A 27922-nucleotide genomic window follows, 5' to 3' on the forward strand; every position below is an offset into this window, starting at 1 on the left:
TGGTGGTCAGTGAGAGGAGCATAGTTCCCATTGAAATACTGGTCAGTTTGTTGATTTAAATTTACTTGTTCTTTATTTTAAATATTGTATTTGTTCCCATTTTGTTTTTTTACTTTAAAATAAGATATGTGCAGTGTGGATAGGGATTTGTTCATAGTTTTTTTTATAGTCCAGCCCTCCAACAGTCTGAGGGACAGTGAACTGGCCCCCTGTGTAAAAAGTTTGGGGACCCCTGGTCTACATCCTAGAAATAACGCTTGGGGATTTGGACTCAGTGGGGGTTTTTCAGCAGGAAAGTGTCATAATCGAGGGTGCATTTTTCTAATAATAAGTGATTTTACAACTGGAGGCCAAAAGACCAGTTAGGTGGACAAACTGGCCGGTGGACCTTCAAGCCCAAAGAAAAAATCTAAAAAAAAGGTCTGACCAGGTAGATAGAGACTTGCCTACCTGAGCCCATCTGTAAGGTTTCCACGGAGAACGAGAGACCACCTCACTGTTCCCCCACAAATATGTTTCTATCTTGGTGGCTGTCCCCGCCATTCGCCCAGCTGTTCACACAAGAAGTCTCAGTATCATCTTTAACATTTCATTCTCCCCCACCCCCTCCATATAACCAATCATCAAGTTCCTGTCAGCATCACCATCTCCTACGGCCCGAGGAGACCCGCGTCTCACTTCTTCCTGTCTCCCCCCGTCATTATCCGGGACCCTTGCAGGATCGTGTCTTACCTGCTTACAGCAAGAGCTATCTAAACAGCCTGTCTTGATTTTATGTCTCACAAAACAGTTCCCAAACCGTCACCTTCTAAACACACACTTCACATTCCTATTTTTCATTCCTTTAACTTTGGGGCTGCATTCCGGATGAATCCCCCACTTTCGTCCTCCAGGTTACCGATTCTCCCTTTAACCAAATCCACTCTGGAGTTATGTTGTCAATGTGCTCGTTTTTCCTGTTCTGTTGTAGTTCTGTTTTTTATTCCTTACATTTTCCTTACCATACATATAGTTTTCACTTCTAAGATTCCTAATTGGTTCTTTTTCATATCCATCTGTCCTTTATTTATAACCATCTACTTTATATTCATAGTCTTCTGTGTGTAGACCTTATTCTTTTACTATTCTTTTTAATTTTTTTCCATTGATTCTAAGAGAGAGAGAAAGTGAGGGAGAGAGAAGGGAAGAAACAGAGCAAGGGAGAGAGAGAAACATCGACTCGTTATTCCATTTAGTTGTGTCCTGACCTGGGATAACCTGCAACCTCGGCGCGCCCGGATAATGCTTTATCCACTAGGCTGTTCTCTCTCTTAGAGTTCTTTCTTTGAGGACATCTTGTTTTCAGGGTCCTCCCTTGCTTGCTCTGTGGCTCCACTCTGCCCCAGAGAGACTAGGACCAGGATGAGCAGCAGCGGATGTGATGAGAGGGACCAGATGCGGGTAAGTGTTTTGAGATAACTAATTGGATAGAAAAGCTGAGGGAGGAACAAGGGTCTGAGAAGACACATCGTTTCGGCTTCAGCAAACCGGGTGCCTGTTCACATCTGGCACCGAGACAAGGAGAACATGAAGAGAAGCACAGCTTCTGGGGAGGAAGGAACGGCGAGGGGATGTTAGAGGATATTGAGTCTGAGGTGCCAGGGGCCCGTGGACGGGCAAGGCACACGGAGACAGGCCACTGTCTGTATGGGTCAGGAAGTCAAGGAAGCAGTGACCGCCGGAAGTCGTGAGCGCCTCCTGGTGATGAGGCTGATGGATCCGAACTGATCACCGCAAACTCGCCCCACGGTCATGATCCATCTACCGGCACTCGGAAGCCTGCCATAGCTTGTCCCACAATCTTTTAGCTGTCCTTGACAATGGGGGGCTTCGAGGGAAGGACAAAGATAGACCTTCATCACGTCAGTTCATGAAAGGCAATGATATATTTGGAATGCAGGGTAGGAACGCGGGCAGGATGTCCCTCTCACCAGGGCTGCTCCCTTTCAGAATATTTGTCTCTCCTTAGAGAACGTACAGACATCATCTGTTTCATCCTGTGCTCAGCATTCATTCTGAGTTCACCACACACCAGGCCCCGTGCCAGGCACTGGAAAGACCCCTGGTCCAGGCAGAATGTCACACAGAGAGTCATTGCGGGTGTCACAGTGCGGGTACCAGGGGCCTTCACCTAATCTGAGGAGGCAGCGAAGACTCCGTCTGCAGAGTGCCCATTTCATCTGGGATGGGATGCGAACAGGAAGACAAGGGCAGGGGGGTGACTTCCCATTCAGAGAAAACCACGTTGCAAAGGCTCTGAGAAGTGTGCTCTCATGGAAGGTGGAAGGGTCGCTTAGAATGAACACCCAGATGGAGGGGTTGGGGGGAGCCACGGGCACTGGACGCCAGGCTGGTGGGGTCGGCCCGGGCTGGCGTGAGCAGAGCCTGGCGACCACAGTAAGCACGCCGCGTCTCGTCCTAAGCGCAGCAGGGGAGCCACGGAGGATGCGTTCACCGGGGAGTGGGGGGGAGGGAGTGCACCGGTGCGGAGGCCGGCGGAGCTGCCGCAGAAGTCACCTGGGGGAGGGACGCTCCTGTGGAGACCAGGTGGACAGAATCAAGAACCACATAGGAAGCAGGTGCCACAGGACCAGCTCTTTGAAGGGCTGTGTGACACTGGGGGGACATGGGGACAGTTGTCAGGCATGACAGTGTTGTCCCTGACTTAAGAGGATTCATCCCATGAATCCATCGGATGGACATCTAGAGAGAAAGAAAACATTAAAGTGCATGTTTTATTTCCCGGAGGCTGCTGACATTTCCTCAGAGCCTGGGGCACATTGTTGAGGCCTCCACACCCCTAGAGACAGAGAACAGCCTTCCTCCGGGGCCCCGGAATCCTCCTGCATGCTATAATCCAGGCACTGACATTCCCCGCCACAAAGGGCCAGTGGACCCACCAGGCACACAAAGGTCAAAGGGTGACCTCCACGGAAGGTTCTAGAAATGTGAAACACCTTAGTCAGCAAATCTCAAGAAAACACAGCTGGGGAACGAGCAGCTCCGTCCTGCGTTGCCCAGTGTGCTCTTGGTGAAGAGAACGGGGCGGGGGGAGAGGGCACCGGATGGAAGAGACTACCACCCCCACCGGCCTGGAAAGCCCACTGGAAGCCGCCGTTCTTTTTCAGAAGGAAAAGCAGAATGCTAAGAGTTGATTCTTGCTCAATTAAACTGAGCTCTCGGCACCAGGGGAGAAACACAGCTTCCGGGCTTTCTATTCCAAAGCATGGTAAACTTTTAAGATTTCATGAGATTATAGAGACTCTATCACACACACACACACAGACAGAGAGAGAGAGAGAGAGAGAGAGAGAGAGCGCGGGCGCTAGAACCGGAAAGGGAAGTAGCCCAGTCACTTTGTTTTAAAGGAAGTTTAAGAAAGAGCTGTTACAATACCCAACTCAACAGCTGCAAGCATCAGATGAGGGGTGACGGTTCCGGGGCCCCAGTATCTTCCTTCCCTGTACTGATGGCACAGTAACAGGGCAGCATCAGATGAGGGGTGACGGCTCCGGGACCCCAGTATCTTCCTGTACTGACGGCACAGTCACAGGGCAGCATCAGATGAGGGGTGACGGCTCCGGGACCCCAGTATCTTCCTGTACTGATGGCACAGTCACAGGGCAGCATCAGATGAGGGGTGACGGCTCCGGGGCCCCAGGATCTTCCTTCCCTGTACTGATGGCACAGTCACAGGGCAGCATCAGATGAGGGGTGACAGCTCCGGGGCCCCAGTATCTTCCTGCCCTGTACTGATGGCACAGCCACAGGGCAGCATCAGATGAGGGGTGACGGCTCCGGGGCCCCAGTATCTTCCTGCCCTGTACTGATGGCACAGCCACAGGGCAGCATCAGATGAGGGGTGACGGCTCCGGGACCCCAGTATCTTCCTGTACTGACGGCACAGTCACAGGGCAGCATCAGATGAGGGGTGACGGCTCCGGGGCCCCAGGATCTTCCTTCCCTGTACTGATGGCACAGCCACAGGGCAGCTTCAGATGAGGGGTGACGGCTCCGGGGCCCCAGTATCTTCCTGCCCTGTACTGATGGCACAGCCACAGGGCAGCATCAGATGAGGGGTGACGGCTCCGGGGCCCCAGTATCTTCCTGCCCTGTACTGATGGCACAGCCACAGGGCAGCATCAGATGAGGGGTGACGGCTCCGGGACCCCAGTATCTTCCTGCCCTGTACTGATGGCACAGCCACAGGGCAGCATCAGATGAGGGGTGACGGCTCCGGGGCCCCAGTATCTTCCTGCCCTGTACTGATGGCACAGCCACAGGGCAGCATCAGATGAGGGGTGACAGCTCCGGGGCCCCAGGATCTTCCTGTACTGATGGCACAGTCACAGGGCAGCATCAGATGAGGGGTGACGGCTCCGGGGCCCCAGTATCTTCCTGCCCTGTACTGATGGCACAGCCACAGGGCAGCATCAGATGAGGGGTGACAGCTCCGGGGCCCCAGGATCTTCCTGCCCTGTACTGATGGCACAGCCACAGGGCAGCATCAGATGAGGGGTGACAGCTCCGGGACCCCAGTATCTTCCTGTACTGACGGCACAGTCACAGGGCAGCATCAGATGAGGGGTGACGGCTCCGGGGCCCCTGGATCTTCCTGCCCTGTACTGATGGCACAGCCACAGGGCAGCATCAGATGAGGGGTGACAGCTCCGGGGCCCCAGGATCTTCCTGTACTGATGGCACAGTCACAGGGCAGCATCGCCCAGGCTTTACTCACTGCACCTTCCTTACCAAAGGAGCTCTTAAAGATGCTGTGTTTGTGCTCTCTGGAAAGTAAAGGGGAGGGGGGCACTTACTAGGACCGTGTGAAGGCTGGAGCCCTCACTGAAACCCACTGCAGGTGTCAGGTGTCCCCAGCGGATAGAGGTTTATAAGGCACCCCCACAGTGACTCCCAGGTCTGGGTCCCCGGGGCATCAGCATGTCCAGCAGGGGAGCCTGATGCAATCAGGAGGCCCTGAAATGCACGTACAAATAACCCTCTCCGTGAGAAGTGCATTCATTCCATACGCGATTCCGATGCAGAACCAACCAAGCTTGGGAGCCACTGATTTAGTCCAACGCGGGGAGATCTGTCCGCTGGCCGGGGGACAACTTGCAAGGTCTGGAAACACTTTTGGTTGTCACAACTGGGGAAGGAAATGCTACTGGCGTCCAGTGGGTAGAGGCCAGGATGCAGCTCAAACCGTGCAGTGCACAGGATGGCCCTCACAACTCAGAATCATGCAGTCCAAAATGTCAGAGCAACTGAAGTCGAGAAACCCTGATGTAATCCAACCACTCTGGGGAGAACAGCCCAGGAAAATCACGTGACTTCTCATTTCTGCAGTGTAAGGCTGGAGTCTCGCCCTCCAAAAATTATCTCATTGTCTTGATTCTTCAGACCTTTTAAATTCACAGCCTTAACTGTGTCTACATGGACAGTCAGTCCCGTGGTATTCTGTACATTCACGTTGTGTGTTTTATGTACATCTTTAAAGGCCCGCATTCAAAACTCTTTATATGTGGAGCTCAACTGTCACTTCCATTCACCAGTCACTCTCAGTATTTAAATGTTCTGGGAATTACAGGTTTGCGGGCTAAAGCGTTGGCTTTAATGCATTGGAGGGAAAGTCTGCCTTATTGGTTCCAGTCTCGCTGGAAACCTAAGAAGCTTGTTTTATTCTGTGTACCGCTCCGTTCGGAATAAATCATAATTGGCTCCCGATGGTTAGCATTACGAAGCAGAGTGCTGAGTGATTATCTCACTGAAGCCCCACCGAGCCAGAAAGGATATATGACGACTGCCAATTCTTCCCATGAAGCAGGAGGCTTGTCCCCACTCACACATCACTTAAGTAGCAGCCCGGAGCTGGAGTCCAAATCAGTCCACCCAAAGTCCAGGTTCATAGGCACCCGGCCAAACGGCCTCTCCCCGTGATCAGCCCCAAGGACACCGGGCTTTTTTCAAGGGTCTGTCTCACTTCAGCTGGGAGCCTTCTGTCCTCACCCAGACCACAGGCCCCAGTCTCCCTAATTTTCCATTGCTTCCATGACACAGCGTGTCCCCGGAAGCTACGTCATTAGTGGAGGGAGAAGGCATCGTGGCCACGCTGGGCGTTGTCAGACCAGAAGAGTGGGTGCCCGGGGCTAGGGGTGGGTGGGTGGGTGGGGTGGAGGGGTGAAAGAAATTGGCAGAGGTGGGTAAAAGGATCGAATGGAAACACGGTGCCTACAGTTAACACACTGTATGGTAGAGCTGAAATTTTCTAAGGGAGTCGAACTTAAATGTTCTCATTTAAGAAAAGGAGAAAAAAACCCACAACACAAAAAGCAAGCAGCCATGGCTATGAGGTGATGGATGTATTAATGAGCTCAAATAGGGAAATCCTTTCATGATGTAGACATCTATCAAATCACCACGGTACACGACAACCCAGGGAGTTTCTACTTCAAACATCGCTTAATTTTCTGTCAATTATGCTTCAATAAAGCTGAAAAGAAGTCTATTTTAAAGAGAGCCACCACACCGATTATGGTTCAGTAGAAAGTGCCTGGGTTGTTAGCGTCAGACGTGCTGGCTTCAAATCGGTCGCCCCCCTGCGGAGGGATCTGGGGTGAAAGAATAAACCTCTGATAGTTACCAACGGGGAAGTGTAATGCCTGCCGCGTGGGCTGTACCAGGCACTTCATTCACATACAGCCCCGCACACAGTGCGGGCTGCAGTTAGATGGCCCGAGCTATTATAAGGAACAGAAAAAGCAAAATTCTGGTGCCCAGCACAAAAACTTCCATGTGCTTTATGCAGTGCATAAACTCTGATGAGGTCTTGGGTCAATCAAATGGGTGCACGTTGAATTGTATTTTAAAGACCCTCCGGAAGCGGGGTGGCCGAGGGAAAGCGGCCGTGCCAACAAACGCACACAGCTGCGTTTCTTTCCGAGAAAGTCCCAACCCTATATGGGAAGGGGGGGAGGGGACATTGCAAATTTTGGAGAGTGAGGAGCACTGAAGCTTTATTCTTATCTTTCTGTTCACCACTGACAGCAAAATAGGTCAATGTGATGGACCACAGGACACGGATGTGCGCAACGCACAGGCTGACCACCAGGGGCCTGCCATCTCCTCCCACAGATCACAGTAACCGTAACCAAAAGCGACCGGCCAAGCGGGTGCTATGAGAAAGTAGGCAGATGGAGACGCGAGCATAACGCGATCCAAAAAGGCCAGGCTGCAAAGGAGGCTCTCCCTCCGCAGGGCTTAGCCAAGCCAGGGTTTAGAGGCGTGACGAGCTGAAGACAAGCAGGAGAACTGGCGCAGGCTTACTGTTAGGGGGGAAAACATGTCAAGAGGTTTTTCAAGAGCGTATACAGATGCAGGGACACGCCGTCAAAGGGGCGGCTTGCAGAAAACAAGCGGGCACGTGAGAACCGCAGGCGGCACCGGCAGACACTGTGAACTCCCGCCCACGCACGTGGGGAAGCAGGGAAGGCCCTGGGGTCAGGTTAAGGAATCTGATGCCAATCTCAGGATCACCAGAAAGCTCAAGCTCATTTATGATTTTTTTTTTTTTAATTGTGGTATTGCATGGCCTGTGGTGGTGCAGTGGATAAAGCGTTGACATGGAACTGAGGTTGCCGGTTCAAAACCCTGGGCTTGCCTGGTCAAGGCACATATGGGAGTTGATGCTTCCTGTTCCTCCCCCTTCTCTCTCTCTCTCTCCTCTCTAAAAAATGAATAAAGACTTTAAAAAATACTTTTAAAAAATTGTAGTATAGGTTCTTCAAACAAAATCTTTCCCCAAAGCATCCGCAGATGAAAACAAAACAGGTCAGTCTCAGCTGCTGTGGCTGACGTGATCTAGAAAAGACTGAAAACCCACATGACCAGGCAGAGGCGCAGTGGATAGAGCGTCAGACTGGGATGCGCAGAACCCAGGTTCGAGACCCTGAGGTTGCCAGCTTGAGCGCAGGCTCATCTGGTTTGAGCAAAAGCTCACCAGCTTGAGCCCAAGGTCGCTGGCTTGAGCAAGGGGATCACTCGGTCTGCTGTAGCCCCCCTAGTCAAGGCACATATGAGAAAGCAATCAATGAACTAAGGTTCCTCAATGAAGAACTGATGCTTCTTATCTCTCTCCCTTCCTGTCTGTCTGTCCCTCTCTCTGTCTTTCTGTCTCTATCACACACACAAAAAGAAAAAAAAAAAAAGACTGGAAACCCATATGCACACCCTCCCCCGCCCAGTCTCCCGAACCAATGGGAACGGAACTGCAGGACTCAGGGTGAAAACCATGCACCTCTCCCCACCAGCCTTGCGGGGCCTGACCCTGCAGCATGACAACCTGCCCCGTGTGTGTCTGACGCACATGTGATCCTCACCACCACGAAGATCAGGACCCCTCGCCTGCCGACACGGCCCGTGCTCACTTTTGCTGAGCGGAGGGGAGATCTGTCTTCCTGTCTGGGGAGGATGGAGCGTCCACACTCAGGGCCGTCCACAATACATCTAATGGTCTCTCTTCTGCATGAAACACACTCCCAAAAGGTGGTCAACACTCACCAGACCCCCTTTCTTCTGGTTCACATGTGAGCAGTTTCACCAACCTTTCGCTTGTCTTCTGTAGGAAAATGAAGGTTTAGATAGGGGACTAATGCATCCATTAAACAGACAGAGGAGGCGGCAGGCCAGGCTGGTGACCCGAGCTGGCATCACTCAGATGGAGTTATACCCAAAGCCACGAGAAGACATGGAGTTGGCGACAGAGAGTGTCCCGAGCGAACACCCAGACCAGAGGGCCGTGCACCGAGGTTGTGACAGACTGAGGAAGAAGGAGACAGACGTGGAACCATGAAGGGATCTCTAAAAGAGCGAATCAGACAAGGAGCGAGAATCCCAGAACCGAAGCCCAAGGAAAGGGGGTAGAAGATTCAAGAAGGCGCCAAAGAGCAGCTCTGCCGAGTGTGCCCACGAGGGTGAAGCCAACCGCGCGGCGGGGAGAGCACCTGACTTAGCAAATCAGAAGGCACTGGAGCCATCAAGGAGAGAGGAAAAGTGTTATTCCTCCCACGGCTAAGCAGACCCTGAAGCAACACAGGTGACACAGACCGGCAGTGTTTACATCCGCTTGGGATAGAAGGACAGAAAATAAAGCCCACTCGCAAGAGAGCCCCTGGGTCAAGAGGGGGATTCTCCAGAGCAGGACGAGAGGGGCTTCCTGCTGAAGGCAGAGAAGGAAAGAAGACAAATGGACAGGACGTTGGTGGGCAAAGACTCAGGTGAGGGGAAAGGATGGCTAAAACACAGGTGTCGCAATAGAGAGGGGGAGGGGGGCCGGGGCAGGCTGAACGCCCTCCTCTGCTGGCCGTAGGAGAGGAACACAATGGTGGCCATGGGGGGTGTTTTTGCTGAGCCAGGCAGCGTCCTATATTCTTCCCACGCATTTCCTTTAATACGCACAATGGTCACAAACAGTAGCAAATGATTATCTAGACTTTACAAGACGAAAATACTGAGGCTCAGAGAGGCTCCCAGACAGGTCTCAATGCCCGGAGCTTGGACTGTTTCTGTTAGACCATGCTGCCTCTCCACCCATGCCTGTTTTATTATTCTTTTTTTAAGAAATTTTATTTAATTGATTTGAGAGAAAGAGAGAGATCGGTTTGTTGTTTCACTTAATTATGCATTCATTCGTTAATTTTTGCACATGCCCTGACTGGGAATCAAACCCACAACCTTGGCATATAGGTTAAGCCAGGGGTCCCCAAACTATAGCCCGTGGGCCGCATGCAGCCCCCTGAGGCCATTTATCCGGCCCCCACCACACTTCCAGAAGGAGCACCTCTTTCATTGGTGGTCAGTGAGAGGAGCATAGTTCTCATTGAAATACTGGTCAGTTTGTTGATTTAAATTTACTTGTTCTTTATTTTAAATATTGTATTTGTTCCCGTTTTGTTTTTTTACTTTAAAATAAGATATGTGCAGTGTGCATAGGGATTTGTTCATAGTTTTTTTTATAGTCCGGCCCTCCAACAGTCTGAGGGACAGTGAACTGGCCCCTTGTGTAAAAAGTTTGGGGACCCCTGGGTTAAGCCAACCTGATGCTTTAACCAAATGAGCTACCCAGCCAGGGCTCCGATGCCTCTTGTCAAGGTGTTGGGGGTTCTACGCTCTTAACTGAGAAATACACTGTTCAGTTAAGCAATTTTCCTCAGATTATTATAATTAGGACAGTGAAGAGGGATCCTGCTAAGCCCACGCACCCACAGCCTCAAGCGGTCCCCAACAACAGACGGTGAAGAAGCCCTACACAAATGAACTGACGACTCTTTTGACAGCATACAGCTCCTCCGGGCTTCTCCTACGGAACTGTCTCCTCAACCTTTAGAAAGAGGATGAACCAGGCCTCTCCAAGCAGATATCCCTTGAACCCGACGGGCAGTGCTCAAGCATGGCTGAGCAGAACTGATCCCCACCCCAGAAGGCCCCTCTCCCAGTTGTTCATGAATGAAATGCCCATTTATTCAGTCAAGACCGGTCGCCGGGCACCAGAGACGCAGCACTGAAGACGAGGCAGCTCCAGCCTCCTGGCTGCTCCACGTGAGCCCCTGCGTCTCCTGAGGCGGGGCCCCTGTGTTGGGCTCCCCGCTGCTCCTCCCCGCACCCCTGGCCAGCAGAATCAAAGTCTCCGCGGCTGGGCTGGGACATGCATTGGTCACGACTCCCTGGGTGACCCTGGGACACATGCAAGGAGTAAGTTGACAGACACAGGAAACAGCATGTTGTAAGTAAATGGCTACTAAAGGTCTCAGGGGACATGGGACAGCAGCGCCCAACCCGGCTTCCGGAAATACCTTGGAGTGAATGAGTTGCTCTGCAGGTAAAAGAAAAGAGCACAGAGCTTTCTAAATGAAGGGAACATGCAATGAGGGACAGGCAGGTTCTGTGACCTTTGTTGCACAAGATGGAAAATGAGGAGAAAACCCAAGTGATAATCATTGCTCGAGTCTTCGTTGCACGGGAAAATACGCTTCCAATTCTTGTGCCAACTTCTGACCCAACCAAGAAACGACACCTGCCACCAGCACTGCCAGGAGTCTCGCTCCCACTCCAGCAGCTGCTGGACAAGTGGCTGGGTGTATCGTGTTCTGTGTGGGTCCCACGTGGCATTAGCAGGAAGCCCACTATTTAGCCAGCTGCTGGAAAGGGCAGTCTTCAGAGGGAGGGGGCCCCGTTTGCATCCTGGTCTCACCGACCAGCGACTCCCTGACTTCCATGAACCTCCGTCTCTGCACTGGGAAAGCCAGAGCCATCACCAAGAACGAGACAAGGTGACCTCATGAGCCTCCACGTTCGATGTGCCCAAGAAGGACACAGCATCATCTTCCTGGCATTTCTGCCAAAAATGCAAAAACTGAAACTATCAGGGAAGAAACATCAGACAGATCCAAACTAAAGGACATTACATCAAACCTCTGCCATGTCCTCTACAAAACTCTCAAGGTCACAAAAGATTATGACTAAGAAACCATTCCAGATCCAAAGAGACCAGAAAGACAGGACAATAAAGGGAATACATGCCTTGGCCAGATATAGCTCAGTTGGTTCGAGCATCAGTCCAATGCGCCAAGGTTGCAGGTTCAATCCCTGGTCAGGGCACCTACAGGAATAGATCAATGCTTCTGTCTGTCCATCTGTCTCTCTCTCTTCCTCTCTCTCTAAAATCAACCAATAAAATTTTAAAAAACTGGAACACATGATTGTGGCAGGCTATCAAGATTGTAGGAACATGCCTATAAATCTTATTGGACAACAGATAGAATCTGAATATGACCTGTGGACTTTGAAGTAGATGACAGTGTTGAGCTAATAATGTTCAGTTTCCTGGCTTCTATAAAGAGGCTGTGGTTATCTAAAAATGATTTTGCTCTTAGCAAAGACACACTGCGACTTAGAAGTAACGGTGACTCTTAGGAGGCCAATGCCTTATCCATTAGGCGACTGGGGCTTCTAGTAACGGTGACTCTTAAATCACCCTCAACTGGTTCAGGAAAAAAGGATATAGAGTAGAGAGAGAAAACAGAGAAAAACAACAAAGTTTTAATGTGTAGGAAAATAATAATTCATGAGTCTGGATGAAAGGCAGACAGGAGTCCTTTGTACCATTCTTGCCGCTTCTCTGTGTTTGAAACTGTATCAAAATAAAGCTACTCTTCAAAATTCTCAGGCCCTGAAAAAGAGTAGCAGGGATTGAGACACCGTAGAAGCCTGGGGGAGTCTGAGGAAACAGGACGAGGATACGACAATGTGGTTGGTATCCCTGGACTGGGGAACAGGACAAGGACATTAGTGGGAAAACTGCTGAAATCCAAAACAAAACAAAACAAAAATAGTTTGTAGTTTTGTGACTACTTAATTTATCCTTGTTAATGTCTGAGTGTTGGCGAATGCATTAAGACGTCAACTTGAGTTCTGGCAGATGTAGTGAGATGTTAACACTAGGGAAACTTGAGGGAAGGAAGGGTAGATGGAAAAACTCTCTGCACAATCTGGGCGATTTTTCTGTAAACCTAAGATTGTTCCAAAACCTTGTTAACTGTATTTTTAAATGATTAATTCACACCCAGCAACGGCCATCCCCAAAGCAGAAACGGGAAACTGACTCCACGGGCCCCAAGGCTATGTGTCAGGAGCAGCTGTCTTAAAAAAAAAAAAAACACAAACAAACAAAAAAAGACGTCCCCAAACACTCCAGACCACGGCAGAACCAAAGGGAAGTCATGTACCCGAATCCCTGACTTAGAATCTCCTGGGATGGGCCCCCCCCCCCCCGGTGGGTTTCATGAGAACTCAGTCATGGGCACCGGGTATCCAGCTCAGCCCTGCGCAGACTCCACTACACACTGGCATCCTCGGGGATCTTGTTAAAATGCCGGTTCTGAATCAGAAGGTTTGAGGTCGGCACAAGACTGCATGTCTAATGAGCTCCCAGGTGATGCCCCAGCGGCCAGTCCTCAGTCCCACGGAAAAGACAAAGCAGCGAGACAGAAGACACCGGGGTCCACGACGCAGGAGCCCCCCGCCAGCCCCGGTGCCAGCTTCTCTCTCATGGACGCGCTGCTCTCTCGGGTTGTAGCCAAACCCCATCCTAGCTGCATTTTAGTCCGGGCCAAGGCGTCCCAGGCACATTGCAAAGTCAAATGCCACTGGGATCCTCTCTCAAAGACCACGTGGGAAGGGACAGACAGCTGTGGCTGACAGAAATGTATATAAATCTACCCGGCGGGCGTGCCCACCTGCGTGGGCTGCTTCCAGGGTCACACTGAACCCACCTGGGAGGGCAGTTCAAGTGACAACGACGGGTTGGTCTGATGACACCACTTTTGACAATAACCCTACACATTCACCTTCTCTTACATTCACACTCAAGCTCAGCTAACTCTGACTTGACATTCATAATTTATTTTAATGTGTTATTTGGACCCATACAAAGAAAGAGAGAGAGAGAGAGAAAGAAAGAAAAAGAAAGAGTGAGTATAGATTATAATCATAAAACAGGATCAAGAACAGAAATAAAAACTGGAGTTGCCATGGCACCCTAACTTGGAAAAGGTTGAAAGCCATCTAGAATCTTATGTTATTTGCTCTATGAAACCCTTAACTGTGGATCAAGTCTCAACCCTTTTTTCTCTAACTCATCAGCTCTGGAAGGACAAAAGTTACCTTCCTGGGGTCACCTGTCATCGAACAATAAATGCCAGCTCCCCCCCCCCAAATCTGTCAAGATCCAAGCTAAAGGGTGCCTGAAGAGGGGAAACGCGTTTCTTTTAATCACCTTGATTTTATTTTTATCCCGTAAACATTTACTGAGCATTTATGACAGGCCAGACAATATACTAGGCTCGCCGTGCATTTTTACACTAATCATAAAATGACGATTGTCTGGGATCCAAGCCTGAGCCCCACGGCACTAATTTCATTATCAAGCTGTTAATATGATGCATTTGGCAGCTTCTGCAAAAATTCAAAGAGGAATGTGAATCAAAAAAAAAAAAATTCAGGTTCTGTGTTGCCTATGATAAAAAGAATCAGCACAGACTCCTGAGGTCCTGCCAGGCCGGGCTGGGACAGCCCCCCTGCTGGGTCAACTGCCTGGAGCCAGCAGCCCACTCGTCCGTCCCGCCCCCATCACCGCTGCAGGCACCAGCCCTGTATCGACACAACCCACGTAGATGTCGTAGGAGTAAAAGAAATCCCACGGATGGCCGCTGCATGGAGTCCAGGAATTGAACTCGGTCGCAACTATTATTGCACAGAATTTCAACACAGCCAAAGAGAGAACAAGGAAAAAGAGCCATCTGACGACATCTGCAAAGATTCCAGGGCAGAAAAAAACCCGAAAACACCCCCCCCCCAAACCCCTGCCACGCCGCTCTGGGCACCACCAACCTGATCGATCTCCATGAACCTGGGGAGGGCGCCCGGCCACTGTACGGCCACCTTGACGATGTCCGCGGGGGGCGGCATGGTGAGCCCCGAGAACGTCCAAAGCCGGAGCGGCTGGGCTCCTGCGGCGGGAACGGCCACACGTGTCTATCCCTGCGGAGGAACGGCCACACGTGTCTATCCCTGCGGAGGAACGACAAAGAGAGACAGCCAGGGCTCAGTGCTCGTGCGAGGCGGATTCTGCTTCATCACTTCCTGTTTTCACTGGTGGTTGAGGTACAAGAAACGGCTCCTCCGGGGACAGAAGACGCAGGGCACCCGACGGCACCACCGGCCGCCCAGGAGGCAAGACAGACGAGGGGAAGGTGCCCACGCCCGAGAGTCAGCGCTGCCAGGAGACATGGCCCCGGAGAGGAAGGGCTTCCTGACTCTCGGCGAGAAAGCAAGGCGCCCCTGACCACCACCCCCCCCCCCCCCGGGGTCCTGTGCTGTCCTTACCCCTGGGCTCGCGCGCGCTCTGTCCAGAAATGCACGGAAACCCCTCGCGCTCAACAGCCTCCGGAAGGACAGATTGCCCAGGAAGTCATGGACAGGAAGCAGCGTTTCTTTCAAGTGTTTTCTGTGTGTCACAAACAGAGCTGCTCCGCACGCTAGCAACCAGGATGTCCCGGGACGGAGCGATGCCCCGAGGTTCACACACACACGCACGCACGCACACACACACACATGCACTCCCGCTCCAAGGCCAGGTCACACGATGCACCATCTGGTCTCGGGGAAGCCGACGGGCTGATGGGAACGCGCAGCGTTCAGAACAGACCCTGAATTCTCAGTGGAATGAACAGCACCTGCTCATACAAAGTATGTAGGTAAGATCACCCTCTCCACGACTAGCCTGTCTCTTCTATTGTAGCAGGACTTTTGTAACTTCGTGTTTTTGAACAGGTGAAACACTCTCATGAATCAAAATGTGAATGTGTGTGTGTGTCTGTGTGTGTGTGTAATGACGTACAATATAGACTCTCCCTCCTCTCAAAGGGGCCCACCCACCCAATATCCACAGGGACGCCCACCCCTCCCCTCCCCTCCAGCTTACCCACTGTTGTTAGTTTCTTCTGTACTCGTCTAAAATGTCTCCACGTATCCGAGGCAAATGCAAAAATATATTGCAACTTCCCTTTTATAGAAAAGAAAGGTTTTCTACCCTGTTTTTGTTTATTTATTTATTTGTTTATTTTGTGCATCCGCTCAGTCCCCCTATATGAGTACAAATACTACAATCCGCTTCCCTTCCCTGCTCCCCGTAGCTCTTTCCATGAAAGAATTCCAGATAATGAAGTCCTTCTGAGCCGTGAGTCCCCGGCGATCTCTTCCCCACGGCTGTTACGAGCAAGGCTGTGGTCGGTCAACATTGTCCGTACACCACGTGGCTCACAAGCAAACACCTCCTGACGACAGATTCACGGGAGTGAGGCTGCTGGGTCAGAGAGCCCACGCAGTTTTAAAATCCCGATGGCCATTTCCAAATATCCCCCCACGGGCACCGCACCGATCCACACGCCCTCCAGCCCCGGGCGAGGCTGCTGCCGCCGCACCGCCTCACCAACGGGCTGACCTCTGGCACACCCGCCACACTGAAGAAAAGATGTCTCGGTGTGCTTCTAACCTGTATTTCTCTTACAGCGGGTGGGGTGGGACACCAAAGAGCAAAGCCCCATGTCCACTTTTCTGTGAAGTGTCCAAATCCTTCGCCCTATGATCTGTCGGGCTCTTGGTCATTTATCGGTTTGTTTGTTTTAGAAACTGATCTCTGCGTGAAGATGCTCATCGGACACATGCATCTGGGTCTTGATCAGATGGAGTGTAAGCCTGGTCGGGTCCCATCTCAGCGGCGGTGGGACATGACAGCGATGACGGAGACACGGCTAACGAGGGCGGCCTCAACAACACAGGCTGCACTATAAATAACCAACGTCACCAGAGCTGACAAGTAAAGGAAATGAACCCAAACAAAACCACTGCTCCTCCGGCCAGGGACGAGGAGGGAAGCCCAGGCCGCAGCGAATCAGTGCTAATAGTGAGAGCAAATCTACCCATTCAACACGTAATTACTGAGCCCTCGTCGGTGCCGTTCTCAGTGCTAAGGGAGATGGAGAGAAACGGAGCAGGCAAGGGGACCCGTGGGACGGGCAGGGGTACAATTTTAAATAGGAAAGCCAGGGGAAGTGTCACTGAGAAGGCAGGATGTGACTAACGACCTGTGAAAGGTGAGAAGACATCTGGAGAAACCATGTCACAGGCCATGGGCACAGCAAGTGCAAAGGTCCTGAGGCAGGAGCATGTCTGGTATGTTCCAGGTGACTGGAGGAAGCCACATAAATAAGGGCAACAGTGACAATGAGTTCTCAAAGCCACTGGGGCATAACCTGGTAGGTGCATTCACTATACTCCTGACCCCGTACACACTCTTATCACATCCCTTGGTGACTTCTAAAGAAGGAAGCTCATACCCATGCATATCTATTTAGGGTATACTTTGGGCAACATTTTGGGGTTTTTTTAAATTAATTTTAATGGGGTGACTTTTTTTTCTTTTTCTTTTTTTATTAAGGAGAAGAAGGGAGGCAAAGAGACAGACTGGGGATCCACCCGGCAAGCCCACTGAGGGGCAATGCTCTGCCCATCTGGGGCATTGCCCCATTGCCCAGTAACCAAGTTCTCCTTAGTGCCCGAGGTGAAGGCCACAGAGCCATCCTCAGCACCCAGGGCCAACTCGTTCCAATTGAGCCATGACTGCAGGAGGGGGGGGGAGAGGGAGAGAAGAGAGAGAGAGAGAGAAACGAGGGGGCTAGGGTGATAATGCAGATGGGCACTTCTGTGTGCCTTGACCAGGAATTGAACCTGGGATATCCACACACCGGGCCAATGCTCTACCGCTGAGCCAACTGGCCAGGGCCACCTTTTGGCTTCTTTTTGAGTGATTTTATTTTTCTAGGATATTTCCTCAAGAAATAATTACTGACTAAACAATAACAATGCCAATTGCTGTTTTAGTTGCAATTTCCCAAATTTGGAAACAACTGAATATTCAACACTGGACTGGTTAAACAATCATGGAGCCCCCTGTGTGCAAATACAAGCAGGCAGGCAGTGCTTGGGCGAAGCTTTCTCTTTGTAGTCTGCATAGCGTTCTATTCACCTGAGACTTCTAAGGACAATGCACGCTATCTGTACCACACCACTTCCATTCCCGACCCAGATCCAATTACCCATCATAGAAAAGAAATAAGAAAACAGGCTCATTTAATGCGAAAACAGAGTCCATGTGACTATCCTGTAACCCTATCCAAGACAAAGAGCACACAGTCTCGGGGGTCAGGAGAATAAAGAGTAAAAAGAAAAATGCACTTGGAGCAGCACCCTCCTCCCTCCCAACTCCACACAAAGCAGTCTAGAATCGCACTGAGAGAGGTCGTCCAACCGTCCAGGAATCAAAAGCCAAGTAGGCCTTTCTTCCCCTTTAACTGGTATTGATTTCTCCAAGGCTGTTCCGACGAAACCTGTTGAACAGGGGAGAGTACGATTACGTGATTACGTGGCTCGCCCGGGGTCTCCGTGGGGAATGCGTGAGGGCTGCGTACAAAGCGCCCATTGAGAGCGGAGAGGCTAGGAGGGTATCCCCCGGGGGGACTCACTCAGCCAAGTCCACTTAGACCTCACCAGTCGTCCTCAGATGAACAAACAGCACGGACAGGGCCCCACTCAGGCGTCCGTACGGTGGAGCCAGGCGCACGATTGCAGGATGAACAATCCGGTCCACGCTGCCATCCTCAGAAGTCCACATTCTACCCTGCTGAACTTCCACTTCCACAAGAGAGCAGTTAGCTCACACGGCTTCTATATATAGTCCCTGTTGCTTCCGATAAAATTTAGGGAAGGAAGTCTCTAGCAGAGGCTTTCTCAGGCTCGGCTCATTCAGCACTTAGGGGGCACGGACCTCTGTCACAGAGCTGTCCTGTGCATTGCGGGATGGTCAGCGACATCTCCGGCCTCAACACACAAGAGGTCAGTAACCCCTCTCAGTCGTGGCGATCGGGAATGTTTGCAGACCACTGCCGAATGTCCTCGGAAGGCAGAATCACCCCCTAGTTGAGCGGTGAGCTACTGCGTCCCCTGGGCAGATTACAGTCAGGGCCACCCAGCGCTGAACGTGACCCAAGACAAATCGTCTCATCAGGTTCTCCAAGGAACAAGGACACACAGGCCCAACGCCTAGCCCGGCAGAACTGGGCGGGGTGTGCTGCTTCCCCGGCACAGTACGCGTGGCACTCGACTCCTCTGGTCGACGCGCCCCCACCATCCCCGGGAGCTCCCCCTAAGAGCAGAAGGCACACCCCGAGCACAACTCTACCAGCCGGGCAGGCAGACGTTCCACACGCCTCCTCCCACGACCAACATGGCCTCAGATCTACGGGTACTGAAACCATGTTCGGTATCGTCAACAGTACCCCGTGCGTAAAAGCTACAGCCAGTGATAGTCAACCTGGTCCCTGCAGCCCACTAGGGGGCGCTCCAGCTTTCATGGTGGGCGGTAGCAGAGCAACCAAAGTATAAATAAAAAGATAGACTTAACTATAGTAAGTTGTTTTATAAAGATTTATTCTGCCAAACTGAGCGAAAATCCGACATAAAGTACTTGGCAAGTAATTATTATTATATGCTTTCACTTGCTGTAACTCTGCTTTATAAATTTTATAAAGTGACTTCCCTACTTTATAAATCACCATTACTGTGGAACCGGTGGGCGGTTAGAAAATGTTACTACTAACAGATACAAAAGTGGGTGGTAGGTATAAAAAGGTTGACTACCCCTGGATTTGTGTCAACAGCCTGCTGCCATAATTCTCCTGCAGCCTCAAGTTTAAGAAACACTGATGGGAAGCCTATGTTGCCGGCTTGACACTTGACCCGTTCTGCCTTGTAGGGACACTTGTCCTTCGAGTCCCCCGGATGCAACTCAGAAATGGGTGTGGGATTCTCCGGCCATCCTGCTTGCCTGCTGAGTGACTTGGTGCTTTGCCCTATAGATCCCACAAGAGCACACAATGGAGAATACAGCTGTGGTGTTACAGAGCTACACACCTGAAATTTATATAACGTTAACCGTTAACCCAGTAAGTATATAAAAAAATTAAAATGTAATCTAAAAGATTCTACAACTTTAATATGCATGTCAAATGGCTTGTGTCTCGAGTGGATTTAAATGAGACAGAGAAATCGCTCTTTATACTTGAGAGTTGGTTACTAAAGTTAGATGTGACTCCACAACCCCTGAGCCAGTTGAAGTTTTCTTTATCTCTCTGCTAAACGTCTCCTTCTTAGCTTCGGGTCATGTTTCCAAGACAACGGAGAGAAACCTCCTCTGGGTTCCCGTCTGGAAATCTGCCTGCCCGGAGAACTGGAGGCCCCTCTGTGTCGGAAGCTCAACCTCCCTGTTGGTTCCTGAGGATCTATTTCATCTCCACATTTTTTTTTTCTATGCAACATGATTGGGTCTGAGGTCTCATTCAGTTCCCAAATACCTGATCCCTTTTCTTTTTTTCTGACTATTTTCCAAATGGTGTCCATTTGGGGTCCCTGTCATGGCTTTAAAGCCTCTGATCCTATGTCTAGGTCTTTCTACTAGACAACCAAACCCTATTAAGAGAGAGAAGAGAAGCCTAGAAGCACCTTTCCGTGGGAGCCGTGCACGCACACCCTCCTCGCACTGCCCCACCACGTGGCTGACGGAGGCTGACAGTGGGCCAGCAGAGGCCACCGGGCAGATCAACGGGAAAGAAACAGGGAGCAGCTGAAGGAACAATTTCCTTCAACTCCTCTGTCCTTTCCTTCCCCCACCCCACCCCCCAGGAAGGCTGCCTCTGCCCACTGGCCGTCAACGTCCACTGGTGACAGGAAAAGAGGTTTATAACAATTTGGGGGATAGTAGGGAGTGAGCACTAATCCCGTATTTTAATGTTGAGTGGTCTCTGCTAGAAAGAGGAGTAAGTGACATTTCCCCGTGGCATTCAGGTGACGTAGGAAGGGAGAGGGCCTTTGCCACCCCCATGGAAAACAGCCTTCCCTTTACTCTCTCTGTACTATGCCGAGGACGGAGCAAACCTTTCTCATCAAACCTCTTAGGTTCAGCCACTGGGCACCGCAGATTAAACTAACAACAGTGAGCTGGAAAAGAAAAAGAAAAAAAAAATAGTTGGGTTTTTAAATTTTCTTTAGGTGAAAAAAAAAAGCGTCTCTTGACTCATGTACCGCTCACAGCTGCAGTAAGAGGTGGTTAGAATTTGGAGATGACACGCCCTCTTACAGGTGGCGATGAGATGTGAAGAAGAGCCCAAACCAAGGAACAGGGGAACCGTGCTCTCGGGAGCCGGCAGGTGGGGTGCAGAGGTGACTTGGAGATGTGGGATGAAGAGGGTTGTTCAGTGAGGTCTGCTGTGCCCTCCGAAGCCCTCCCCGGGGACAGAGCCCTCTCTGAAGTAGTTCTCTTCCTAGTTTGGGGGACAAAAGGACACTGGTACCAATGAAAATTTCCTGTATCCGTGTAAATTTCCATTAGAAAAGGCGTTCGCTAAGATAAGAGCTTCCTGCAAGGGACAGGGCTAGAGTCAGACGTTCCAAAAACGATCCCCGCACGGTTCAAAGACGTCCGTGTTCTTACTATATCGGTCCCTCTTTCCCGCTGGTCTCTCGTGCCTTGAAAGACAGTGCTTCTATTTCTTCAACTGGTCTTTGCCCTACATTTCATCTCCCTTCTTCTGCAGTTAAAAATTAAGAGTTATGACTATTCATGCTCACTTTTTAACGTTGGTCTGTATCCTGGTGTTGTTTTTTAAGCAAGATTAGAAATCAGTCACCTGTTTTCAACCAGGAGTGACTTTTGTCCCCCAAGGGAACATCTGTCCATCTGGAGACATTCTGTCACAAAGGTAGAGATGTGACCAGCATCCAGTGGGTAGAGGCCAGAGATACTGCTGGACACCCCACACTGCCCAGGATGAGTCCCACCCCTGCCACAAAGAATGATCTGGTCCAAAGTGTCAGCAGCATCCTTTTAAGTAGACAGGAGAAGGGCAGAAAGCTCCTCCCGTGTTTGCTGGTTCCTCATTGCTTTCAGCTCAGGGAACAGATCCAGCCGCTCACGTCTGTCTACCCATCTGAGTTAAAGGTCTTGCCCTTCCCTTGAGCCTTGACGAGCACCCAGAACACATGCTGGAGGTCCACCCTCCAACCCAGCAGCCCAGCGGACACCGGCCGGCTCCCCAGCCCTGGAGCTCAGGTGCCCACAGGTCCACATTTCAGACGGAGCATCAGTGGCCCCTCCTCGCCCCTCCTCGCCCCTCCTCGCCCGGACTGCTGACAGAAGTCAGGCGTGTGTTGTGGGAATCGGTCTCCATCTGGCATGTCCCACACACCACTGCTTCTTTGAAATATTAATTAATGCAATGCTAATAATAATAATAATAAAAACATAGTCAACTCTCTTGTAAGACATTGAATGAATCACAGCTAATAATAACCAAACAGTGCGTGTCCTGTGTACTTTTCGTAAGAACCTTACGAAATAGGTCCCGTTACTAAGCCGTTTGACAGACAAGGAAACTGAGATGCAGAGATATTAAGCGACTTACCCTAAGTCCCACAGTCACACCCGGAGTCCAGCATTAAACTCAAGTCTGTGAACGGAGGAGTCAGACCTTGGTCTTTGAATTTGGCTGAGGAAGAATTCAGAGCCGAAGAACGCAGAGCAATAAGTTTATCTAGAAAGTCACGGGGGTGGAAGAAGTGAGCCAGCTGGGCTGCGTGGGCTCAGGAAACAAGTCACAGAGGCAAAAGAGGGGGGCCCTGGAGCTGAGGAGAGAGAGATAGAAAAAGGATAATGTGCCTGAGAGAGGAAGACAAGGAAAGGCAGGGGCGTGTCCCACAGAGAGGAGTGCCTGAGAAAAGAAGGGGTGGGGAAAGAGATGGGCGTGCTCTGGGGAGAGAGAGAAAGAGAGAGAGAGAGAGAGAGAGAGAGAGAGACAGAGAGAGCGCATGCTGGGTCCTTCATCTTAACTGTTTTTATCTGTTTTCCAAAGGTGGAGCTTTTAGGGGAGATCTTTGGGTTGGATAGATGATTCATCAGCTTTCCAGGTGTGTCCTTTCGGGGTCCCGGTCTCTACCTAATCGGGTGGTGCACGGGGAGGGGACGCTAGTCACCGTCTCTGGTCCTCCTGTCAGCATCTGGTTCTACGGCTTTCCTGGGCCTGGAGGTGAAACCCAGCGTGACCTGGATCTTATCTCTGGTTTGCTTGAAACTCTGTCTCTGCGGTTCACAGACCCGAGGCTTCGTTCCTCAGATGATACCTGCAGGTCAGAACCTCACCCTGGGGGGGGGGGGGGACAATGCTTCAGGGAGGGGTTGTGCAAGGGCTCGTGTGGGAGTGGCGTGAGGCCATCCTGCGGCCACTTGTCCCTCCTCTCAGGGGGTCTGACCCGCGAGATGAAAGGTCAGGGGGTCTGAACTTCATGACTAACAACATGCCAGCGGAGGAAAGGTCACTCTGGAGGAAAGGTCCTAGCCCACAATACCTGTTTCCCAGTTCTGCCTGTTGCTAGGCACCCGGGACTTTCCATCCGGTGACATTCTGAACCCGGTCTATCACTCCTGCTCTGCTCATGCCTACTGTCTAACTGTCTACTCTTTCAAATCCACGTCTGCCTGATTCCAGAGTACGTCTGTAATCACTATCCCGTATTTAAGATTCTTTTACAACAGGACTTCTTGGAATCTATGCAGACTGTAAAATCTTCGTGCGCAATATACAATATTTCCCAAAAGTATGTGTCCAGAAAACACTGCCACCCCCCCCCCTCACTGTACCTCTTGTGGCCTTATTTTCTTAGGCGATACTCTTTGGGAAATGATACATTTAGACCATTTGCCTCTTTGGTTCCTCACGGAAAAAAAAAAAATTTTTTTTCTGCCAAATAGTCTTGGCTAGACAGGCAGTGGAAAGTGGCAGAGAAAACTCTTTTGACTTCAGTCCCATCTTGAATTATCATCACCTGCCTCTACGGGAATGTCTCCAGGAAAGTAGCCTCGCTCCTCTGAGTAACTCTTTCCGATGCACGCGGGGCAGGGCGCATCCTGGTGACTCCAGCTGCTCCTGTGCAGACCAGCCGCCGGGGCTAACGCGCCGGGGAAACGGAGTGTCTGTCTCGGTGACAGCGAGGGTCTGACTCTCTCTCTCACCTCCGGCTCTCAGTCTCTGCCTGGCGCTGTGGGGAGGGTGGCACAGACGCCTTCCACAGGCGGGCTCCAGCCCGTCTCAGGGCAACACCAGGGCACCCTTCCCTGCCAGCTGCATCCCTGAGCCCGGCCCCCCAGACGCAGGCAATGTCTCTAAGTCAGACATGGCCAAGTGGTTTTCCCTTGCAGGTCACCAACAGTCCTTTTTGCAGTGAGTGCTGGTAGCACCGCTTAAAGAAGGCAAGCCTCAGACTGGCCGGGTCAGGGTCCCCACCCAGGGGTGCCATGGCCTCCTGGGGAGGGGAGGGGAGGGGAGGGGACACCCAGACAGAAGCTGGCCACCTCTTTTCTCGTCTGGTTGCTGCCACTTCCTGGGCAGGACATATTCTTGTGCCTCCATCTTTGTTCATAGTGTTCCCTCGACCCAGAATGTCTTTTCTTCTCTTGGAGGGGCTTTAAACACCCCCCACCTGGACTTTCAGGCCGATTTCCTGCGCTGGTCTCTCTGAGGTTTCCCTGATCCCACGGCCTCCCGAGCTGGAAGCAGCTGCCCTCTTCCGAGGGGTTCGCAGGGCGCCTCCCAGCGCCCCTGTCCACGCCGTCTGCTACAGCATTCCCAGACCCCCCGAAGGACAGGGGTGCCACATCTCCCTCGTCTCTGCACCTCTAGTCCAGACCAGATGGCATGGCAAATAGTAACTCAATAAATAGTTCTCAGACCAGTGAATGAATCACACTTCCCTTAAAGCAAATTCAGAGATTTTTTTTTTTTTTAATGTGAGGAATCACCCAAGCTGAGGATGCAATGTACAAACCCAGAATTCCTCGCCCAGAAAGCCTCCAGGCCCTTCCTGGGGCAGCAGGTCCTCCTGTGTCCCACTGGCCAGAAACAGGCCTGGAGGCGCTCGGGGGTGAACTCAAGGCCAACTCTAGATTCCTCCTCCTCCGGGAGAAACTCTGTCCGGAGCGGAACGGACCGGGCGCTGGGCGGCCATGGCTCTCGCCCTCCACTCTGCACTCGCGACGACGGGAGCATCCAATGCCGCACGGAAAGCTCATTACTTTACCCACCAAGGCACACGGGCACACGCTGCCCTCCTTATTCTGGCCTTGGGATATTTGCTTCTCAGATTCCTTTTCAGCTGCTGCAAGGGCAGAGGGTCCCCCTCCCCCCAGCCCCACTCCCCCCCCCCCCCCGGAAGCCCTGTCCTGGTGACTGACGAGGGCTGACACTCCCCAGTGGAGGAGGCCAAGCTCAGGCCCCCCGTTCCTATCTCAGAAGCCAGACTCCAGGCCACAGGAAATGCTGGAGCCTTTCCACCATCCTGCGAGCCAAACACTCCAAGTTTCCAAACCTGCTGATTAAAAAACAATACGCAAGTCGCCTCCTTTCCCCTTGCCTCTCCAGCTGCGGCCCAGCCCAAAAAGCCACCCCCGGGAAACTCCACCGCAGCAGGTGAGCGGTGAGCACCTTCCCCAGGGGGCGGGAACCTGGGCTGTCCTCCTGAGACACCCCGTCCCCCCACCATGAGGACTCGGCACAGCACCGGTCCTTCCGAAGGGCAGTGCCCAAGCGGCAGCGCACAGGCCATGGCACCGGGTGTCACTAGCGTCAGCCCTTCCTCCCACCCCAGGTCCCTACAGTCCCCTTCCCCCAGGTGAGCACAGGCTTGTGAACGGAGGTGGGGTGAGGTCTGCTGTCTGCCTGGGCGTTGATCCTGGTTCTGCGTGGCCACAGCTCTGTGGCTTTGGACAAATTACATAACACGTCCAACCCGCAGGATCCTCATCTGTGAAACTGGGACAACACTAGAACCTTTCTCAAAGGACTGTTGTGAGGACTGACATATAAAGCAATTCGGGCAGGGCCTGCTATGGCTTGTTATTATTATTATTATCATCATTATCACTGTTGCTATCATTATTGGTAAAGGACCAAGCACGGGGTACCTGGGTCCCACCGCGTGGGAACTCTTTCTTCCGAAAGCATCAGAGCAGAACTAGACCGACTGCCGTGAGAGTAGAGAGGGAGTAACAGCCCAGCCTAAAGTCCAAGGAGGGTTTATAGATATGGGCACATTTTTTTTCCCCCCCTGGGTTTAAAGGATGAGTGGAAGTTTCTAGGCGAGTGATCAGACTGGGAGGAATCGAAGGAGCATGGTTAGGGTTAAGATTCTGGAAGGACCGACCCGCATGGTAAGGGCAGGAAATCCTAACTGTCTGAACAGATAACCCAAAGACACGGACGGGACCTGACCCCAGGTCCGGGTCTCACGGGGAAGTCCGCTGAGCACACAGAGGCGACCAGAACTCAACTCCTTCTGGTTCCCTTCTCTCCAAGGAGAGCAGGGTGCGGTCTTCGGTGCTGAGGCTCCTAGGGGTCCCTACAGGAGAAACAAAGGGTGCTCTCTGCACAGAGGAGGACCTGCCCCTTTCCCAGGCTACCTGTGTCCTTCCTTCCAGCCTGTCGGACCTGTCGAGCTGTCCCAGGCGCTGACTTCACTGTCCTGTTCTCCAGGGGGCGAACCCCACAGTACTGCTGTCCCCCACCTGCAAGCTGACAGAGCAGAGGAGGCCTGGCCCCCCTGGTCCCAGCTGCTCCCAGGAGCTGGGCTTTCAGAAGGGACTAAGGCACCCAGGCCCCTGACGACACAGCCCCTCTGGCTCTAAACAGAAGTACCTCAAACAGTTTCTCCAGGAAGCTTTCATTAAAAAACATGATTTCCCTTCTTCTCGGGGGTTTTAGATATTTCAGGCCTCTGTGGCTTCGGCACAAACCCCCAGCAAGACAAACAAAAACAAAAGCCTGCCGAGTTTTCTCTCTTATCTCCCTCCCTCCGGGGGCTCTGTCCGAGCCCTCTGGACCGGAGGCAGGCAAGAAATCTCTTCCTTCTGGTTTTCTCATCTGGGCTCCCTCACAAGTCTGCCCCAATTTTTCTTGAGATAAAATACTTTCAGGACACAAGTTATCAGCACAGACAGGGGGCCACACTTTGAAGATTTTTCACACACAAACACCGAGATGACAGCGGCTCCCAGGGGCCAGTGCTGGCTGTGGATGGACAGTTTCTCTTCCATTGACACGGATATGAATCCAGAAGCTTCTCACCACGTTTATTTATTTAAAAGTATACCCATGGTACAAAACAGAGGAAAAGGGGTCTGCAGTTCTATGTGAAAGCCAGTCGGACTGCCTGCACCCACGGGAGACCAACCTGCTTACTCCCATCCTGAGGGTCACATTCTGGATGGATGATGATGATTATTTTTTAAATGCTCACTTCGGCCCTGGCCGGTTGGCTCAGTGGTAGAGCGTCGGCCTGGCGTGCAGAAGTCCCGGGTTCAATTCCCGGCCAAGGCACACAGGAGAGGCGCCCATCTGCTTCTCCACCGCTCCCCCTCTCCTTCCTCTCTGTCTCTCTCTTCCCCTCCCGCAGCGAGACTCCATTGGAGCAAAGATGACCCGGGCGCTGGGGATGGCTCCTTGGCCTCTGCCCCAGGCACTAGAGTGGCTCTGGTAGCGACATAGCAACGCCCTGGAGGGGCAGAGCATCGCCCCCTGGTGGGCGTGCCGGGTGGATCCCGGTCGGGCACATGCAGGAGTCTGTCTCTCCCCATTTCCAGCTTCAGAAAAATACAAAAAAAACAACAACAAAAAAAACAAAACAAAAAAACCCTCACTTCCCTCCCCTTTTGCCCTGGGCAGAGCTTCCCTAAAATCTGCTGGCACAACCTGGAGAGGGTGGATGAGATGAGAAGCTGGTTAGAAGAAAACAGGTAGAGGGACAGGCATCTCGTTGCTGGCACTTTGCTGAGGACCTTTTCAACTCGACCTTGGTGGATGAGCTGGATGCTGATGCTTTACGTTCTTTTATGGTCACTGGGTTCTAGCACATTGGGGAGACTCAACCTGTTGATATCTGCTTTGATAAGGGCTCAGTTGTGGAAAACAACAAACCAAGAAAAATTTAAAAACATTCAGATACCCAGGATAAAAAAACAAACAAATAGGAAAAAAAAAAAAAAAAAAGTGTAGCTCGATTTGTTAGGGAGATTGTGAAAAAAAAAAAAAAAATTAGAATAGGGCGCCAGGCCTCTTCCCGCGGTTCTTTCACGACACCCTTTGCCTCGCCACGAGAAGAGGTCAGCTAT

At 51.7% G+C, this 27922-nt stretch overlaps 1 protein-coding gene across 9 annotated transcripts in view; it reads right to left on the minus strand.

Annotated features, from left to right (window-relative positions):
• ELMO1 (engulfment and cell motility 1) overlaps nucleotides 1-27922 on the minus strand; it is a 485801-nt gene that overhangs the window by 390071 nt on the left and 67808 nt on the right. For 3 of the 9 annotated variants that reach the window (XM_066239176.1, XM_066239172.1, XM_066239175.1), the window contains exon 2: nucleotides 14485-14664. The exons of 2 other annotated variants lie outside the window; for them this stretch is intronic. In XM_066239176.1, the coding sequence (XP_066095273.1) occupies nucleotides 14485-14562 (78 nt within the window). In that variant the 5' untranslated portion in view covers nucleotides 14563-14664. Of the gene's footprint in view, nucleotides 1-14484; nucleotides 14665-14979; nucleotides 15125-18201; nucleotides 18225-27922 lie in introns of those variants that run through there. 4 more of the 9 variants (XM_066239177.1, XM_066239174.1, XM_066239179.1 and 1 more) reach the window with 4 other exon arrangements.

This window comes from Saccopteryx bilineata, chromosome 7 (assembly GCF_036850765.1).
Source record: "Saccopteryx bilineata isolate mSacBil1 chromosome 7, mSacBil1_pri_phased_curated, whole genome shotgun sequence".
Taxonomy (NCBI): domain Eukaryota; kingdom Metazoa; phylum Chordata; class Mammalia; order Chiroptera; family Emballonuridae; genus Saccopteryx; species Saccopteryx bilineata.